General features: G+C 66.5%; 1 protein-coding gene across 2 annotated transcripts in view; it reads left to right on the top strand.

Annotated features, from left to right (window-relative positions):
- Positions 1–11,234, top strand: part of INTS1 (integrator complex subunit 1) — a 33,946-nt gene extending 22,712 nt beyond the window's left edge. For both annotated transcript variants that reach the window (XM_032145621.2, XM_058434374.1), the window contains exons 29-48: positions 319–417; positions 976–1,100; positions 1,683–1,937; positions 2,493–2,652; positions 2,873–3,013; positions 3,451–3,634; positions 3,713–3,836; positions 4,473–4,597; positions 4,735–4,822; positions 4,916–5,142; positions 5,300–5,423; positions 6,536–6,669; positions 7,026–7,218; positions 7,695–7,822; positions 8,165–8,277; positions 9,015–9,128; positions 9,797–9,867; positions 10,261–10,352; positions 10,532–10,641; positions 10,795–11,234. In XM_032145621.2, coding sequence (XP_032001512.1) covers positions 319–417; positions 976–1,100; positions 1,683–1,937; positions 2,493–2,652; positions 2,873–3,013; positions 3,451–3,634; positions 3,713–3,836; positions 4,473–4,597; positions 4,735–4,822; positions 4,916–5,142; positions 5,300–5,423; positions 6,536–6,669; positions 7,026–7,218; positions 7,695–7,822; positions 8,165–8,277; positions 9,015–9,128; positions 9,797–9,867; positions 10,261–10,352; positions 10,532–10,641; positions 10,795–10,910 — 2,723 coding nt within the window. In that variant the 3' untranslated portion in view covers positions 10,911–11,234. The remainder of the gene's footprint in view (positions 1–318; positions 418–975; positions 1,101–1,682; positions 1,938–2,492; positions 2,653–2,872; positions 3,014–3,450; positions 3,635–3,712; positions 3,837–4,472; positions 4,598–4,734; positions 4,823–4,915; positions 5,143–5,299; positions 5,424–6,535; positions 6,670–7,025; positions 7,219–7,694; positions 7,823–8,164; positions 8,278–9,014; positions 9,129–9,796; positions 9,868–10,260; positions 10,353–10,531; positions 10,642–10,794) is intronic.
- The last annotated feature ends 1,250 nt before the right edge of the window (positions 11,235–12,484 follow it).

The following is a 12,484-nucleotide window of genomic DNA, read 5'->3' as shown; positions in this document are numbered from 1 at the left end:
CGGGTGGGTGATCCGAGGTCGGGTGGGTGTGGGTGGCACTCGAGGGCAGGCTTAGAGCTGTGGGTTGGTGAGGCTGGCACAGTCAGGAGGGAGCCTGGGCCTGCCCCAACCCTGGGGCCAGGCACGCGCTCGGGCCGTGTTTTGAGCTTGGAGGGAGCTGTTGGGGCCTCAGTGCTGACTGAGCCCACCCAGCTTCTGAAGTCCTTGGGAAGCATTGGTGACCGTGGGGGCATTCCCAATTCTGGTTTCTGTGGAGAGGGAAGGACCTGCTCCCTGGCCCCTGGCCGCGCCCAGGCGTGACCCTACTACTGTTTGCAGATTACATGGCCCACCTGGTGGAGGTCCAGCATGAGCGAGGCGCCTGCGGAGGCCAGACTTTCCACTCCCTGCTCACAGCCTCCCTGCCACCCCGCCGAGGTACTGGGGAGGGGATGGGCCCGCACGCAGACCCAGCCTGTGGGGGGCTGGGGCCAACACAGAGACCCAGCCTGGGGAGGGGTGGGGCCAGCACAGAGACTCAGCCTGCGGAGGGGGATGGGGCCAGCACAGACCCAGCCTGGGGAGGGGGACGGGGCCAGCACAGACCCAGCCTGGGGAGGGGTGGGGCCAGCACAGACCCAGCCTGGGGAGGGGTGGGGCCAGCACAGACCCAGCCTGGGGAGGGGACGGGGCCTGCACAGCCACACGGGGCGGTGCACACTTGCTGATGCCACCTGAGAGGGGCCCCCACAGAGGCTCTTGGCCGGTCTTTGGGCGGCGTTTGCCTCCGGCCAGCATGCAGGTTCCTGTTCAGAATCTTGAGATCCCTGTGGTCCTGAGCGAGACCTGGGGTCCTTGGGGAGCACAGAGCCCAGGTCTGAGCTCTTCCTCCTGGGTGACAGTCCCCGGGCAGGACTCGCCACGGCTTGCACAGTTCCCACCGCTGGCAGCACGTCAGAAAGTGTCCAGCCACTGACGGTTCTCCTGTCTCTGCAGACAGCACAGAGGCACCCAAACCGAAGAGCAGCCCGGAGCAGCCCGCAGGCCAGGGCCGGATGCGGGCAGGGACCCAGCTCCGGGTGCTGGGCCCTGAGGACGACCTGGCTGGCATGTTCCTCCAGGTAGCCATGCCGCTGCATGTGGGGCTCCACCTGCTGCCCGTCTTCCTGTGTGCAGCCTCCCCTGCCGCCTCGCATACACAGCGGCCTTTACACGCGTGACCGCCTGACCCTGGCACGCTGCTTTCACGTCACATCCCCATGCTCTCAGATGGAGGCTCAGGCCAACATTGGGGAAGGGGTCGCCCTGCACCCTCCCTGCCATCCTTGCACACCCCTCTGCACGGGGCACCCGGTTTGATGTGTACAGAAGCTGAGGTTACAGGTCTCGCCTAAGGTCTGGCTGTTGGAGCTGGGGATCCAGCAGGCCTCACTGCCTCCTGATGGAGAGCCTGGTGGTCCCTGGGCAGGCTCTGGACACCTTCGTCCTCTGGGGCAGCTCCTGGGTGTTGGGGTCCCTCACCGCTCCCCATCACAGGTCTCAAGGGCCCTGGGCCCCTCAGGCCACAAGGTGGGGGCTACAAATGAACAGGGACATGATGGGACGCGGTTCTGGCACGGAGCTGCACCAGGCGCTTAGCCTCTCCACTGCGCTCCTCCTCCTCCTCCTCCGCTTCCTCCTGACACTGGCCTTCCCTGTTCCAGATCTTCCCGCTCAGCCCGGACCCTCGGTGGCAGAGTTCCAGTCCCCGACCCGTGGCCCTTGCCCTGCAGCAGGCCCTGGGCCAGGAGCTGGCCCGCGTCGTCCAGGGCAACCCCGAGGTGCCAGGCATCACGGTGCGTGTCCTACAGGCGCTCGCCACCCTGCTCAGCTCCCCACACGGCGGCGCCCTGGTGATGTCCATGCACCGCAGCCACTTCCTGGCCTGTCCGCTGCTGCGCCAGCTCTGCCAGTACCAGGTGCCCGGGCGTGGGCCTCTCGGGTGGGAGGAGGGAGGAGGGCATTGAGGGCTCTGCCTCCCGCAGGATGGCCCGGGTGTCCTGTGACTGCTCCTCTGTGGGTCTTGGGTCTCAGTTTCTAAGTGAGAAAGGACAGTGCCCCAGGGAGCGGTGGCAGGGTCCCCTTTTCTCAGTGAACATTCCCCCGGGACGGGAGGTGGGGGCGGTGCGGCGTCCGCCTGTTCGCACCACCCAGGCTCGGCGCTCCTGCCTTGCTTTCCCCACCTGCTGGTGCCTGGGACTGTGTTTTACTTGTGTGTTTGTGTATATTTTTTGCTTTGAACCGCGTGGGAACCCTCACCAGCTGGGGGGGGTTTTGAAAGGGTGTCTGTGAGGTCGTCTGGGCCCGTGCAGAGGAGGCACCATTTCAGGCAAGAGGTGGGATGAGGTTGGCCCAGGCCCCAAGTGCCGGTCGCGGCAGGTCTCAGCAGCCTCATGGCCCCTGCTCTGGGCCTCGGGTGCCGGGTCCCCGTGTGTCGTCTGCCAGGGTAGCCACGTGCCACTTTGTCCCCGCAGCGCTGTGTGCCGCAGGACACCGGCTTCTCCTCGCTCTTCCTGAAGGTGCTCCTGCAGATGCTGCAGTGGCTGGACAGCCCCGGCGTGGAGGGTGGGCCCCTGCGGTCACAGCTCAGGATGCTTGCCAGCCAGGCCTCGGCCGGGCGCAGGCTCAGCGACGGTGAGGACTGCGCCAGGCTGGCAGATGGCTGGGGGGCACTGGATGGGGGCTCACACGGAGCGGCCAAGCTGCCTGGCACCCCGAGGCCCGGGGCGTGGCTTGGGGGGTGGGTACCCACGTGGACCCAGGGGAGCCCTTCTACCGTGGGGCCTCCCTGGATGGGGTACACCGATAGGGGTGAGGGCTGCAGCCACAGGGCACTCACACAGACCTCCCGCAGTGCGAGGGGGGCTCCTGCGCCTGGCCGAGGCCCTGGCCTTCCGTCAGGACCTGGAGGCGGTCAGCTCCACCGTCCGTGCCGTCATCGCCACCCTAAGGTCTGGGGAGCAGTGCAGCGTGGAGCCGGAGCTGATCAGCAAAGGTACCGTCCTGGCCCCGTCCCCTTGGGCCACTGGGGCCCTGGGAAGACCCAAACCTGAGGCTCCTTCTTGCTGACCAGTGGGGGGCGGACAGTGGCCGCTCAGCACTGTCCCCGGGAAGTGCCCACAGAGGTCCCCTCCCAGATGGTCCAGGGCGGGGCCTCTTGAGAATGAGTTGGAGCTTCCTCCTTGGGGGGCCCCCAATCACTGCTGCACCCAGCAAAGTGAGCCCTGGCCCCGGCCGCACTCTCCTGCCCCTGCTGCACTCTCCAACCCCGGCCGCACTCTCCGTTCCCGGCCGCACTCTCTGGCCCCAGGTGGGCTCTGCTCTTGTGTCCCACACACGCTCACCCCACACTCCACCATGGCTAGCCCATATCCACTCAGCAGCCCCCCCCGACCTGGGAGTGACCCACATGTCTCTCTGTCCCTTGCGCAGTCCTCCAGGGGCTGATCGAGGTGAGGTCCCCCCACCTGGAGGAGCTGCTGACTGCGCTCTTCTCTGCCACTGCGGACGCCGCCTCCCCGTTTCCAGCCTGTAAGCCCGTTGTGGTGGTGAGCTCCCTGCTGCTGCAGGAGGAGGAGCCCCTGGCTGGGGGGAAGCCGGGTGCGGACGGCGGCAGGTGAGCTGGGGTGCTGCACACGGCCGGGGCGGGTGGGTGGGCGGCACTGCCCCTCCCTGAGCCACCTTCTCCCTGCAGCCTGGAGGCCGTGCGGCTGGGGCCCTCGTCAGGCCTCCTGGTGGACTGGCTGGAGATGCTGGACCCCGAGGTGGTCAGCAGCTGCCCCGACCTGCAGCACAGGCTGCTCTTCTCCCGGAGGAAGGTGGGTGGCACCCAGCTTCAGCACGGGGACCCACCCCGGGGTAAAGGCTCTTCCTGACCTGAAGTGCAGCGGCCTTGGCCTAGGCGAGCCTTGCAGGGGCCCCAGCAGCCCCCCTGTTCTCAGGCCATGTGTCCCTGTAGCAACCCAGAGGAAGGGCAGGTCCCCCATTGGCCCTAGCAGAACCCAGGCCAGGGTCACAGTCACCTGTGGACCAGCACTGTGACCAGCCAGATGTGGGGACGGGGTGGGTGGATGGGGTGGGGTCGGCCCTGCCAAATCCTGTAGATCATGTAGGGGCCTCCATCTTCCTGAAGGGAATGGGGCTGTGGCCAGGAGAAGGGAGGGCAGGTGCTGGGCTCCCCAGGTCCCCCGCAGGGGAGGGATGGCCTCACCAGAGAGGCTGCATGGAGCCCCGGGCACCTCCGCTCTGCGGCATGGCTCCCATGGGAAGAGGTGGGGAGATGCTGCACGGCCACCAGGAGGGGCCCTCCAGCACCACATGACGGGGCCGGTGTCACCGGCAGCACCCCAAGTCTCGGCTCTCTGAGTGGCTCATTGGGAAAGCTGTCAGCTGACCTCAGCAGAGCCTGCCATTGGCCCAGGTGAGGCCATCCGGGCTTCTTCCTCCCTCCCCAGGACAAAGGTCAGGCCCAGGTGCCCTCGTTCCGCCCCTACCTTCTGACCCTCTTCACGCATCAGTCCAGCTGGCCCACACTGCACCAGTGCATCCGAGTCCTGCTGGGCAAGAGCCGGGAGCAGAGGTGGGCGCCTCCCTGTCCCCAACCTGGACCGCGGCACGCTGGCCTTCACCAGAACTCTCCCAGCGCCGGCTCTGACTGGTATCTCCCATGTGGAGACGAGACACCTCATACTCAGTGGAACCCGTGCCTCCCCACAGGTTCGACCCCTCCGCCTCTCTGGACTTCCTCTGGGCCTGCATCCACGTTCCTAGAATCTGGCAGGGGCGGGACCAGCGCACCCCACAGGCAGGTCTTGGGAGGGTGGCCCATCCGGGAGAGGGGATGGCCCATCGGGGAGAGGGGGTGGTGCGCCGGGGCTGATGCAGGCAGCTGTTACAGAAGCGGCGGGAGGAGCTGGTGCTGCGGGTCCAGGGCCCAGAGCTCATCAGCCTGGTGGAGCTGATCCTGGCCGAGGCGGAGACACGGAGCCAGGACGGGGACGCAGCCGCCTGCAGCCTCATCCAGGCCCGGCTGCCCCTGCTGCTCAGCTGCTGCCGTGGGGACGATGAGAGTGTCAGGAAGGTGACGGAGCACCTGTCAGGCTGCATCCAGCAGTGGGGAGACAGGTGCTCAGGCCCCCCGGCCCCAGATGCTGCCTGGGAGTGAGCCATGGAGGGGGTCGAGGCCCAGCCCTGGGTGGGTTCCCATCACGCCTGGTCCCGTCCGCCCACCCCTGTCACTGGGGCCCCGTCTGCCTGGTGAGCCCTGCTCCATCTCTTTCAGTGTGCTGGGCAGGCGCTGCCGAGACCTCCTCCTGCAGCTCTACCTACAGCGGCCGGAGCTGCGGGTGCCCGTGCCTGAGGTCCTACTGCACAGCGAAGGGGCCGCCAGCAGCAGCGTCTGCAAGGTGAGGGCACAACTCTGCTGCTCCCCGCCACCATCCCAGGTGCCCTGGCCAGGCAGGGAGGGAGGGCGGAGGCCACAGTGTGCATGGCCATCGCCGGCTTCCCCTCTTGCCCCTTCCTGGTCCGCGCCGCCCTGTGGCCCTGTGGGTTTGTCTGCATTGAGTTTTATACCGAGGGAGCCTGCGGGTGCTCTGTTCACAGTCTGGAGAGTCGTGGTGGTGTGGGCACGGAGTGTCCTGCCATTGTGTGGATCGGCCGTTAGTTTATCTGTTCACCTGCTGGTGGACATGGGGTCATGTTCAGTTTGGGGCAGTGACAGCTGCTGGGGACTCGTGCATGGGGTCTTGGTGGACGGCTGCGTCTGCTCCTCTCCAGTGACCCTGGTGGGGAGGGCTGGGCCTCCCATACCCGCTTCCCCACCGCTGGCCGGAACCTGCAGCCTGTCTTCTGCTGGTACCACAGAGGGCAGCTGACTTTTTCTAATCATTTTTGCTTGCGGCTTTTTTCACTTATATGTCATTTTATTCATTGAAATCACACTTGATGTGCAGTTTTGCGGGGGGGTTTTTTGAGGCAGGGTGTCTGTTGCCAAGGCTGGAGTGCAGCGGCACCATCATAGCTCACTGCAGCCTCAACCTCCTGTGCTCAAGTGATCCTCCCACCTCAGCCTCCTGAGTAGCTGGGACCACAGGCACGTGCCACCACACCCAGTTAACCTTTTTGTATTTTTAAAAATAGAGATGGGGTCTTGCCATGTTGCCCGGGCTAGTCTTGAACTCCTGGGCTCTGGTGATCTTCCTGCTTCGGCCTCACAGAGTGCTGGGATGACAGGCGTGAGCCACCACGCCCGCCTGGCCGATGTGTAGTTTTGGCTTGTTTCCTGCTCATCGTATCATTTTTGAGCTTTGCTTTTATTCTGTGTGGGGTTTTCCCAGAGGCTGGCTGTGGCCTGCCTGCCCTCCCGAGGTGCTCGTGGGAGCCATAAGGAGCCAGTTCCTCTGCTCATGGCGTGCCACGTGGTGGATCGCGGCCACAGCTGGCGGCCACAGGCTGAGTGTGGGCGGGCAAGTGAGGGGAGCCAGCAGCCCCAGCCTCAGAGCGCCCCTCCCTGCAGCTGGACGGACTCATCCACCGCTTCATCACGCTCCTTGCGGACACGAGCGACTCCCGGGCATCGGAGAACCGAGGGGCGGATGCCAGCATGGCCTGCCGGAAGCTGGCGGTGGCGCACCCGCTGCTGCTGCTCAGGTGCTGTCCCAGAAGCCCCGTCTTCGCCAGACGCTGGTTTAACCAGGGGTGTCTGCAGCTCTCCAGCCTGGGCAACAAGAGCGAAACTCCGTTTCAAACAAAAAACAACAAAAAAAAGCATGTTCCCATGGGCTGAGGTTGACAGAGGGAAGTCAGAGGCCTGAACTGGGCCTCAGGTGGGAGGAGCTGGGTGGGCCTCAGAAAGGGGCGATCTCATCCCCACCTCCTAGGGCAGGGGGTAGTGTTGGGGGGCAGCACGGGGTCTGGCTCTCGGGGCAGGCAGTGGGGCCTTCCTGGGGACGTGCGCCAGGTGAGCCGGCTGGCCAGGGCTGACTGGGCCCTCACTGCGCCCACAGGCATCTGCCCATGATCGCGGCGCTCCTGCACGGCCGCACCCACCTCAACTTCCAGGAGTTCCGGCAGCAGAACCACCTGAGCTGCTTCCTGCACGTGCTGGGCCTGCTGGAGCTGCTGCAGCCGCACGTGTTCCGCAGCGAGCACCAGGGGGCGCTGTGGGACTGCCTGCTGTCCTTCATCCGCCTGCTGCTGGTGTGTGCTCCCGCCGCCCGCCCTCGCGCTCCCTTCCACTCCCTCCGCCCTGGCCCGGGCCTGCCTCATCCACCCGGGGAGGGACTGGGAGGACCTCTGCAGCCAGGGCCCAGGCCAGGCCACCTGGCCTGGGGACCAGCTCCCCGCCTGGGAAGTCCCTGCCTGCTGCCCCTCATGTGCCTGAGGGGCCTATATGTCCTTCAGAATCCTAGCCCAGACCCTCTGTGCTACTCTCTGCGTGTTGCTTGTGCCACCTCGAGCCCCTCATCCATCTGGGCACGTGCCCCAGACGGCTGTGTCCACACCCTGACAGGCCATGCCGGCCACCCTCGGGCCCGTGACGCCCCAGTGGTTGGCAGAGGGGGCTCGTTAGCGGTGGGGTCTGTGCCCTGAGGCTCTGGGAGCAGATGGGAGCACAGGGTCTGTTTTGGCCCCACGGGGCAGAGTAGCTCGAGGGTGCCGCTTCTGCTTTGCAGAATTACAGGAAGTCCTCCCGCCACCTGGCTACCTTCATCAACAAGTTTGTGCAGTTCATCCATAAGTACATTACCTACAATGCCCCAGCAGCCATCTCCTTCCTGCAGAAGCACGCCGACCCACTCCAGTGAGTGCCCACGGGCTGCAGGGAAGCCTCGGGCCTCCGGCGACGGTCCAGCGGGGTCTGGAGGGTGTTCCTGGGAAGGCGGGGGAGGGCTGCTGAACGTGGTGCTCATCCCAGGGCGCAGAGGCCGCCCCACCCTGTGCGGGAGCTGTCTGAACCCACCCCTGCAGCTCTCTGTCCCGTTCCATGCACACGTGGCCTCCCCGCCCGGCCCTCCCCCTGAGCGTCCTGGCCTCTCCTGCGTGCCTGTGTCCATGCCCTCCCATGCTGCCCTAGTTTGACCCCTGACCCAGCCTTTTGCCTGCCAGTGTCTTCCTCCCAGGTGAAAGCATCTTCTCTCCCCAGCGACCTGTCCTTCGACAACAGTGACCTGGTGATGCTGAAATCCCTCCTTGCAGGGCTCAGCCTGCCCAGCAGGGATGACAGGACTGACCGAGGCCTGGACGAAGAGGGCGAGGGTGAGTGGGGCTGGCGGGGGCTGCAGGAAGCAGTCCTACAGGGCCTGGTTTTCCCGGCTGCACAACCAGCCCTGGGCCGTCTGAGGCGTCCCGATGGGGGCTTTGTGAGCCTGGGACCTTGCTGGCTGGCCCCTGGCCCACCTCACGGGGACGAAGCGCTGACTGGTGCCTGACAGAGCATCAGCACACCCGCCCCCGGCACATCGCCCCGCCCCGGCACATGGCCGTCCCCACCCCCCCGCCCCGGCACATGGCCGTCCCCACCCCCCCACCCCGGCACATGGCTCTCCCCACCCCCCCACCCCCAGCGCATCCACCATCCACCAGCGCTTGTCCCAGATGTCCCTCCCCAGGAAGCCTCCCCTGGTCCTACTGGGCTGGGCTTGTCCTTGGTTTTTCCCTGCCTGAGGTGACACGGCACCGCAGCACGCCTCTCCTGTGCCGTCGGAAGAGTGCTAGGCCCGGGTCCCAAGGGTCCATCCTGTCTTGTGCCCAGTGGGTCCTGGCCCACATTGCGAGAAACCCAGCAGGGAGAGACTCGCAGAGGTGCATGGCCGGATCCAAAGGCAGCTCCCGGCTCCTGGCTCCACCCCATTTGTGGAGCGTTGCTGTGTGCGGGCACCTTGGGAGCCTGGACGGTGGCCGCTGTGCTCTCGGGAGGGAGGGCAGGCCCTGGTGCCTCTGTGTGGCGCGTCCTGCCCCTCCTGCCCTCCTGCAGCACTGCCGCTGTCTTCCAGAGGAGAGCTCAGCCGGCTCCCTACCCCTGGTCAGCGTCTCCCTGTTCACCCCTCTGACCGCGGCCGAGATGGCACCCTACATGAAGCGGCTTTCCCGGGGCCAAACGGTGGAGGGTGAGTCAGGCCCTGCTTCACCCATTGAGTTCAGCGCCAGGTTGGCGCCCTGGGTCCCATGGGGCTGCGGGCAGCAGCCATCTGGGCACTGACTTTGGCGTGAGCCCAGCCCATGCTGGGCTGTGGGTGGGTGGGCCGTTCCTCACAGTGGGGAGCACCCCCAGAGAGGGCCTTAGAAACTCAGGGGCGCAGGGGAGCTGGAGGTGGTTGCTCTGCTTCAGACACAGCAAAAAGCAGGGCAGCCCCCTAAGGTGGTGGGGGGGGCGGCAGGAAGAGGTCAGGTGGGTGGGCAGGACCAGAGGGTGGGCAGGACCAGAGGGTGGGCAGGGCCAGAGGGTGGGCAGGGCCAGTGGCCATCGTCAGAGGACAGCTAAGGCTGGGCGGCCTGGATGGAGTCGGGCCATGGGGACACTTGCTGCTGAGAGCACCCTGGATTTGGGGCTGCCATGAGGGGTCAACCCCTCTCTCTACTTGGAGGCCACTGGTAGGGGCAGGGCCGGGCATTTGCGGAGCTTGGGGCAGGTGACTGCCCGGGGCATCCCTGGGCTCATGCTTTCCAGTGCTTTCTGTCCTGTGGTGCTCGGGCCTTGCCCCCTCTGGGTGGCTGGGGTGGGGTGGGCAGAGATCTGCCTGGCCCTTCAGCTCTGGCCTGGTCGTCTCTGTGTCAGATCTGCTGGAGGCTCTGAATGACATAGACGAGATGTCCCGGCGGAGACCCGAGGTCCTGGGCTGCTTCTCGGTGAGCTGGATGCGGCTGAGGGAGAGCTGGGAGGAGCCGCTCCCGTGGAGAACCCCGCAGGGCCACCGCCTCAACATGAGGTGCCCGCGCTGAGCCCCAGGGAGCCCTCCGAGGCCGCCCCAACACGGGGTGCCCGCGCTGAGCCCCAGGGAGTCCTCTGAGGCCGGGCTTTGGGTGGGGCCCCAGCCCAGGTATTCACAGTCGAGCCGCCGCCAGGGCAGGCCCACCTTCAGCCCTGGGCTGGGACTGGCCAATGGCACATGCGTCCTGCCTTCTGGATAGGAGCCTAGGGTCCCTGCCATTGCCACCAACCATCACAAGACCAAGAGGTGAAGGGGCCTAGATGGGGGCTGGACTCCCTGGTCACACAACTCCCACCATTCCCCCCATCAGACCAACCTGCAGCGGCTGATGTGCTCGGCCGAGGAGTGTTGCCGCAACCTCGCCTTCAGCCTGGCCCTGCGCTCCATCCAGAACAGCCCCAGGTGAGGCCACCGCCGGCCTCTGTCCCGCCGCCACCGCCGGGCCCTGCTAACCCAGGTCACCGCTTGACCCGCCTGGTGGCCAAACCAGGCTTCCAGGCGGCTCAGCGCCCCTGTCGGCGGGGAGGGGTCTGGCGTGGGCACGGGGCGGAGGTTCCCACTGAAGCGCGTGGCTCTTTCAGCATCGCAGCGGATTTCCTGCCCACGTTCATGTACTGCCTGGGCAGCCAGGACTTTGAGGTGGTGCAGACGGCCCTCAGGAACCTGCCCGAGTACACTCTCCTGTGCCAAGGTGAGGACTGGTTCCCCGCCCGGGGCCCTGGCAGCCCTCGGGGAGTCCGGAGGCGCGTCCCCCGAGAGCTGGCTCTTGGGAGTCCCGAGGTCTGGTCACTGCGACCAGGATGTTGTGGCCAGCGTGATATGCAGGGCCCCGTCTCCCCCACAGAGCACGCGGCTGTGCTGCTGCACCGGGCCTTCCTGGTGGGCATGTACGGCCAGATGGACCCCAGCGCACAGATCTCCGAGGCCCTAAGGACCCTGCATATGGAGGCCGTGATGTGAGGTGTGGCAGCCGACCTCCCTCCAAGCCCCGGCCCGGCCCGGCCCCGGGGATCCTCGAGGCGAAGCCCAGGAAGCGTGGGCGTTGCTGGTGTGTCCCAGGAGGTGAGGGCGCCGAGCCCTGAGGCCAGGCAGGCCCAGGAGCGATACTCGGAGCCCTGGGGTGGCTCCAGGCCGGCTGCTGGCATCGGGGGCCGTCTCCGAAGCCCTCATTCACCTTCTGGGCCACAGCCCTGCTGCAGAGCGGTGGGCGACGTGGCCCAGCGTGTGCAGGATCCCACCGGGCATGGCCTGGGCTGGTTTTCAATGAAACGATCTGAACTCTCAGTGTACTCTCTGGTGTCCCGTGTCGCGCTCTGGCCAGTGAGAGCCTCGAGGACCCTGGCCTTGGCTCCCCAGCCCCACAGCACAGGGAGTTGGGCAGGGTCCTGGGAGGCGGAGACCAAGGCCAGGCCGGGCTCTCCCTTGGGCCAGCAGTTCCCGCAGGTGTCGAGGGTCGGGGGACGCTGCCCGCTTGGCCGCCCCCCACCCTGTCACGGTCTCCCCGTCAAGTGCCGGCCCTGGGCCCTGCCTGGCCTTGAGTCCTCTGCTCACGGGGTCGGCCTCTGTTGAGTGAGTCCAGCCTTGTCAGGCTGCGTGGTGGCCTGGCCCAGCTGACTGGTCTCTCCTGCACTAAAAGGATCAACAAGGCCCTGAGAGCCTCAACTGTGGGCGTCCCCCTGTGGGAGCTGCGTGGGGGTCTCATTCCAGAAGAGTCCGAGTAGCTGGTGGTGCTGCTCGTCCTGCGTTTGCCAGCACCCGCTCACAGGGGAGGGTCTGGGAGGGTCCTAGTGCATGCAGGGCAGAGCTTAGCGTGGGGCCCTGTTTGCTGGCCCGCAGTGCACTCTCCTGCCTCCCAGCCAGGTTGGGGCTAGGGCTGCCCACCCCTCTGTCCTCCTCGCACCGGGGCCTTTCCAGCACACAGATGGGACCTGTGCTCTCCCGGTTCCCCATGAGTGCTCCCAGGTCAGCCAGGCCCCGGCTGCCCTCCACCCAGGCCACTGTGGCTAAGAAGCCGACCCAGGCCCTCCTGCAAGCCCAGGTGGCACGAGGCCTCAAGGTTCTAGTGATGCTGTGGCCTTGGAGGACGCCCTGTGACAGCACCCAGCAAGGGGGCAGCCAGGCTCCAGGCCCACAGCCTCCCAGCCTAGCCCCTGGCCTGCGCACCTGCACCACCTGCCTGGGCCCCTGGGCACTCCTGTGCCCACCTGCCCACCCTCTTCGGATTCTTCCAGGCTGCACAGGTCCGGGGACCAGGTCCCAGGTGGGGTGAGCCACCGCCAGCTCTGTCACCAGATGTGCCTGTCCACAGCTGGCTCCTGTGGCTCCAGGGGACTGGGAGGCTGCCCTGGGAGTGACTTGGAGGCCCATGGGCCGCCGAGCGGTCTCCATCCCAGCTGTGCGGGGCCGTCCTCCCTCACCCGTACCCTTAGTGCCTTGCCTTCAGGCCCCTGGTGCCAGCACCTCTGCCCTGGGTCTGAGTATGTGTTAGGGTTAGGGACAGGGACAGCAGTGAGGAGCGCCTAGCACAGGCCTGG

Source organism: Hylobates moloch, unplaced genomic scaffold, assembly GCF_009828535.3.
Source record: "Hylobates moloch isolate HMO894 unplaced genomic scaffold, HMol_V3 SCAFFOLD_24, whole genome shotgun sequence".
Taxonomy (NCBI): domain Eukaryota; kingdom Metazoa; phylum Chordata; class Mammalia; order Primates; family Hylobatidae; genus Hylobates; species Hylobates moloch.
This window is presented reverse-complemented; position numbering and strand designations above follow the sequence as displayed.